This window comes from Grus americana, chromosome 2, assembly GCF_028858705.1.
Source record: "Grus americana isolate bGruAme1 chromosome 2, bGruAme1.mat, whole genome shotgun sequence".
In the NCBI taxonomy this organism is placed as follows: Eukaryota; Metazoa; Chordata; class Aves; order Gruiformes; family Gruidae; genus Grus; species Grus americana.
The window spans coordinates 43,849,461-43,856,055 of NC_072853.1; the positions used below are offsets into that span (position 1 = coordinate 43,849,461).

Sequence of the window (6,595 nt, forward strand, 5' to 3'; positions counted from 1 at the left end):
TTTTATTTACTAGTGAGGGCTTGCTCTTTCTTCCTTAAAGCCAAACTGAGGTCTCTCTCACTTGTTATCACAGATTTTGACTACCTTATCTCAGTCCCCTGTGAAATGAAATGAGCTCAGTACCTTGGTTTGTTCCTTATGCTTTGGAGCTGTGCCTTTTTCAATATTGCTAAGTTTGCAAGACTTTGGGTAAGCAGGTCCTATGGATATGAAAGAGGCTGAGGAATCATTAGGCAAGACACTCAGTAACACACCTTTATTGGGCTTTACGAATCACCAGTAATAGAGACAGTCATGTGTCTTGTATTCACAAATCGATATATTTAAAAAGGGAAAAGGGACCTGCTGCAGCTCTGTGACCTACAAACCTAGGGCAGAAAGCACATTAGAGGGAAGGGATTTTAAAAAAAAAAAAAAAAAGTCAGGGCAAGGGATGGAAAACAGTGCTGAGGAAACGAGTGCAGGAAAGTTGAGAAGGCTCTGCCTGTCCCTAGTTTGGGTCTTGGGCAGTGAGATAATCTGAAGCCCTGTGGGCCGTTACAAGAAAGCTGGAGAGAAAGCACTCTCTGGGCTGGAGTCACCCAGGAAGAGCAGACAGCAGTGAAAGGGCCACAGGAGGGGACAGAGTGTTGGCTCTATGGGGTGTTTTTGCAATCTATCAGTTTGCGAAAGCTCCTCCGGAAACTGTCATCTAGAAAGGCATACAGGAAAGGATTGAAGCAGCTGTTGGCATAACTCAAGCTAGTGATGAAGTAGGAAATCCCAATGATCAGTGGAGTTTGCGGGATGTCTGTAGTGAGGGCCACCACTGTGCTAAGGTGATAGGGCGTCCAGCAGAACAGGCACACAGCCAAGATGACAACAACCATCAGCGTAACTTTTCTTTTTGCTTTGTCCAGGGCTTTTGCATTGCTATGGAGGTGCACACGTCTCAATCTGCACAGCATGGTGGTGTAGAGGATGCAGATGGTGGACACTGGGATGGCAAAGCCTAAAACAAGGGTGTAGATCCGACTGCCTTTCCACCACACGCTCTCAGGGTGGGGGAACACGAAGACACACTGGGAGCGCCCCTGTTCCTTGTGTATCTTAGCAAAGACAGTGAAGGGCAGAATGATGACTGTGACAAAGGACCAGACGCAGAGGCTCACAATCTTGGCTGCTCGGTAGGTGCGGTAGGACATCTTCTTGGACTTGGTGGTGGCCACTACAACAAGGTAGCGGTCAATGCTCATGATGGTGAGGAAGTAGATACTGGAGAATATGTTGTACTGGTCTATGGAGATGATGAGCTTGCACATGAACTCTCCAAAGGGCCACTGCAACAGCAGGTAGTCAGCAATGTTGATGGGTAGCACCAAGGTAAAGAGCTCATCAGCAATGGCCAGGTTGAGGATGAAGATGTTGGTGACTGTTTTCATCTTTGGGGCTTTGAGGATTACATAGATGACAGCGGTGTTGCCTGTCAGCCCCACGGCACAGATGATGGAGTAGATGACAGGCACTGTGACGTAGAAGCTAGGGCTCAGTGGGGGAGCCGACATATTCAGCCCCCCATCCTCTCTCCCAGCGCAGTCTGCAGGCCCATCCACGCATGAGGAATTGGTCTCAGGAAGGGAGAAGTTCTCCATGGCCACAGGAGAGGGTGGCCAGGCCCACTGGTGATGGGGAACGACTTGGAAGTGGGGGAAAAAGGTGAGACCCCTGCTCTTCTCAAGCCTCTCTCCTCTGGTGCATCCAACCACCGACGTCTCTCATATACCGCCTGCTGCCACCCTGCTGGGAGCAAGGGGAGATCACCGAGGGCTCAGCCAGCAGTGAAGAGTCCCACCATCCCCCCCAAAGTGGGGATGGTCCCCCACCAGATACCTCTTCCCTCCTCTGGCACCGAGGAGCGCCGTGTGGACTGAGCAACCAGCCTCAGACTCCCCCAAAGTGACCACCCCAAGGTGACAGCGCTCACCTGGGAACCCGTGGCGGCCGGGGCGGCGGCCGGGGCGGACCGCGGGACTCCTACCCTCAGGGGGGGGGCCGGTGTCTTTGGCATGCTTCCCAAAAAGCAAAACATCCCCCTTTCCCGACGGGGCCGAGCGCTTTGGAAGGGGAGGAAGGATGCACTGACCTCTGCCAGCCTGGCTGCGGTGGTGGGGCTCACGGAGGGGCGCAGGAGCAGGGAGGGAGATGCGGTCCCGGGTCCGTGCAGGCGGGGGATGCCGGTGCCGCTTCTTTCCTTGATCCTGAGAGTTAAATGCGTGCCCGTCTCGATCTAGGTAGCCACAGATAGGTAACACGAATCGCAGAGAGGATGGTTTAAAAGTCGGAAGCTGGACCACTGGCAAGAGATTTGTTCAACTACCTGAAGTCACATCTCCTCCCGACGGCGGCGAGGTATCGCAGTACAGCAAAGGGCGGAGAAATCCCAGCTCTAGGAGGCATCTGCTTATCGTGCTGGGTCCGAGAGCTCAGCATCCACCGCCTGCCCGGTCCCGGGGGGCTGTCCGCGGTGCAGGGCGTGGGCAGGGTCTTAGTTGTCAGGTGGTGCTGTTTGTCTTGCCACGAAAAGCCCTTTTTCACGGGCTGTGGGTATCGGACTGCGGCAGGATGCAGGCACGGGAGTTCCTTTACCTCAGCTTTCACTCCTTCACGCTGTGATACTGATGGACTTGAATATAATCCTGGGGAGGCAATCTTCTTTACAGGGTAATTTGGAGTTCCTGATTATCCTGTTTTTTTCAAAAAGCACACGGAGTAAAATCTATTTCACTTCAGTTTTATTTGTTTTGCTTCTTAAATGAGCTTTGGTACATTTGTTAAAATTTTGCATCTCTTAAATTAGAAGTGAAAATGTCTTTGTGTGGTGTTACCAGCAGTAATGACCACATACATTAAGATATTATGTAGTAGATGCATCCTTTTTGCAAATAGTTTGGCAAAACTGTTTAATATCTCTGAGTTAACACCATGGAGTGAGAAAGAAACATGGTTCTTTGGCTTTGATTGTCCCATATCCTGATGCGTAATTATCTAGATTAGCAGGATATCACAAATATGAAAACCCAAGCAAATAAATTAATGAGTAAAGAGATATAATAGAAAACAAACAAACAAACATAAATATAAAGTACAAACAAAGGAAAGTAGCTTTGCTTCATTGCAATTATCCTTTCTAGTGCTCTGTCTTATTTTATTATATACTAGCAGCTACAAGATACAGCAAATAACACATCATCATACAGGGTACACTGTACTGTCTGTGGTTCTTGGCTTCCTCTATGGAAACATTTGAGAAGAAAAGGTGTTTATACATCTGTGTACTCCCATGAGAATGACATAAGTACTATGCTGCAGGTTTATCATGGAGTTTTGAACCCTTTTCTGTGTACTTTATACTTTCACAAGACAAGGAATGAAAATATTACCTTCACTATGAAGTTTAGTAGAAGCTAACATTTGAGTCGGGTTTTCTGACCCAAAGACTTAGGCACAGTTGCCTCAAAGTGAATATAGCTTTGGAAACTTTCTCTAAGAATTACATTTTAAATTTTGGATGTGATCAAAACTCCTGGTGACCATCTTTTTATTTGGTCTTTTATTTCCAGTGATTTAGTGCAGATAGTACCATAAGCCCCCTCTTCCCCTTTTTATCTACCCAAGTAATCCCAACTAGAAAATACAGATTTAATCATGATAAAACTGATTCGGCTATTTTTCATTGTCTTCACATTTGTTTCTCTCGAGGAGCTTTGTTACCTTCTCTGTTGTTTTAAAATTGTTTTGTTCTCTCAGAAATCCTACTGAAATAGGAATTTCTACTGAAGTTTACTGAAACCTTTCATAATATTTCAGCTTTGTTTTAAGATCAGCCATGGCATAGTTCAAACAAAAGAGAACACAGGCACTAAGCAACACCCTAATAGTGCCAATGCAGGAAAAATATTACTGTAATTCACTTTCTGATATTCTAAACAGGCAGAAATATTTTTACGTAGAGATGCTATTGGAGGATCTCAGCCATAGTGAGTGCTTATTGCAGTTATATATAGATAACCTAAATAAATAAAATCCGTGACCCTCTCTACTCATGGTGACTGGGGAAGCCCTCTGGTGACTGCAAAAGGCATGTCATACTCACCTACAGAAATGGCAAGGAAGACAATCCAAGGAACTACAGACTGGTTCACCACATCTCAGTCCCTGTAAATCCTCCTGGAAGCCATTTCCAGGATCATGAAGAACAAGAAAGTGTTTTGGAGCAACCGACATTGATTGTCCAAAGGTCTGACCAACCTGGTTGCCTCCTGTGATGAGATGACTGACTTAGTGGATGAGGAGACAATGGTGGGTGTTGTTTATCTGGATTTTTAACAAAGCCTTCAGATCAGCTACACTGAATAGGTGGGCTCAAAGAGCAGCAGTCAGCAATTGAATGTCTAATTGGTGGTCGGTTATTAGTAGCATTTTTCAGGGCTCAGTACTGGGGCCGATACTTTTTAGTGTCTTCTTTAGGGACCTGAATGATGAGATGGGGCACATCTCCAGGAGAGCTTACAGATGTTACCAAATTGGGGAGGGTGTCAGTATACTGGAAGGTAGGGTGGCTGTTCAGAAACCATGATAACTTCTAAAAGGTAAAAATTTCCTGTGTCTGAGAAGGAAAAAAATCACACGTAACAGCAGAGGTTGGTCACTGCCTCACTAGGGAGCAATTTTGCAGAAAAGAACATAGAGTACCTGGTGGAGAACAAGATGAAGGTCAGTGAACAGAGACCTCTTGTGATAATGGAGGCTAACCGTGTCCTGTGCTGTGTCATCACGTGTGTAGTCAGCAGGTCAAGGGAAGCAGTTATTCTCCTTTATTTGGCAATTGTGATACACAGAGTTTGGGCTCTCCGGTAGAAGAAAGACAATGAGAAACTGCAGCTAAGTGCAGTGGAGGGTCATTGAGATGGTTGGGAGGCTGAAGCATGTTACAGGTGAGGAGACACTGAGGGAACTGGATTTGTTTTGCTTGGAGAAAAGAAGGCCTGGAGGCTGGGGGAATCCAATTACTGTCTCCAGCCATCTGAATGTGGCTTATGGAGAAGACAGGGTCAAAATCTTCTTCCAGCTGCAAAACAATAGGATAAGTGACAACAGTTGTGAATTGCAGCAAGGTAAATTCGGACCAGATGTAAGGAACGAAATTATCCACAGTGAGGATGACTGAACTTCTGAACATTTCTCCATCCCTAGAGATGCTCAGAATTTGACTGGACGTGGTATTGAATAACCTGATCTATATTTGAAGTTGGCACTGCTTTGAGCAGGGAATTGGGTTATATGATCTTCAGAAATCCCTCTAACCTAAATTAGATTCTACCTGTGATTCTACCATGTTCAATTCTTATTTTAAGCCTTTGAAATTAGACCCATCCCAACAAATTATTCAGTAATAATAATAATAAAAAAAAAATTAGAGGAAACTAGACATTTTTGATGCAATTGCATAATATCAAACCTTGACCAAACCCAATACTTTCTAACAACCCTCTGTAGAAGAGGAATTTCCTTTGAGAGAGCACAGAACATCTGGTGAGTAATTCATGGCTGAACAAATCATTCAACAGAGCTGAAAGGTGATGTTTACAGCAAGATTACATGCATAATGTGATCATTATGAATGCAATTATGTTTAAAATGCTTTAACTTTCTGATCTGACAGAATTCTTATGGTGATTTACTTATTCTCAGTATTTTCCTCTCTTGTCACTGGTCCCTTTTTGTGGAAACAGCTTCAAGGGTTAATTTTGTAGGAAGGAAATATTTAAGAGTGAAGTAGAAAAAAAAGTTCCTTCTAAGTTTCATGTAGTGCTAAAGAGAAGCCTAATAATTAATTACATTTTTACATTCATATTTTTTCCCTAGCCTTTAACTGGACTGATGGAGCAGAGAGGCTGAATAGCAATAGATGAAAAATTAGATTTAATTTCCTAGAGTATATATTTCAAATTAATTTCTATCCTACATCCAAAAGCTTTCAAGATTATTTCTGTATTTACTAGCAATGCTTGTTATATATTTTGACAACTCAAAAGGACGATATAACTCTATAGGATAATCTCAGACTTGCTGAATCTTGTCACTTCTTTGGTTTTTACTCTCACTAAACAACTGAGAAATGTTTCCTTTACTACACGGCATCAAAAAAACCCCCAAAACCAACACCAAACCCAAACCCAAACCACGCCACAACAAATCCAACTAGCATTAAAACTGTCAAAGTGATGCATATCACATTTTACAGGGAGAAGGACTTCTAGGAATCAGAAAGCAGGTGCCAGAGATCATATTTCAGTAGCATGAACATTGATAGCATACTACTGCACTAATTTAAGATATATTAAAAATGCTCTTTTATATAATATATAATATGCAAGTTGCCAGTGATTGAAACACAGAAACTCAGAAAGCTAGGATTCATATTAGAAACCAAGACCACCTTCTCTCTTTACTTTAGGAGTTCATCTTCAGTGTGTGAGTTGTATTAATATAACTCTGCAAGATATGGCTAGGTATACTAAGCATTTAGTCACCTACTTATTATACGAGCTTGCTG

The 6,595-nt window shown here is 43.8% G+C and overlaps 1 protein-coding gene across 1 annotated transcript; it reads right to left on the reverse strand.

Moving 5' to 3' along the window:
* Positions 1 to 635: 635 nt before the first annotated feature.
* On the reverse strand, positions 636 to 1,631 carry NPBWR1 (neuropeptides B and W receptor 1). The gene has a single exon (XM_054814075.1). The coding sequence runs from the start codon at positions 1,629 to 1,631 to the stop codon at positions 636 to 638; it is 996 nt and encodes a 331-aa protein (XP_054670050.1).
* Positions 1,632 to 6,595: the final 4,964 nt, after the last annotated feature.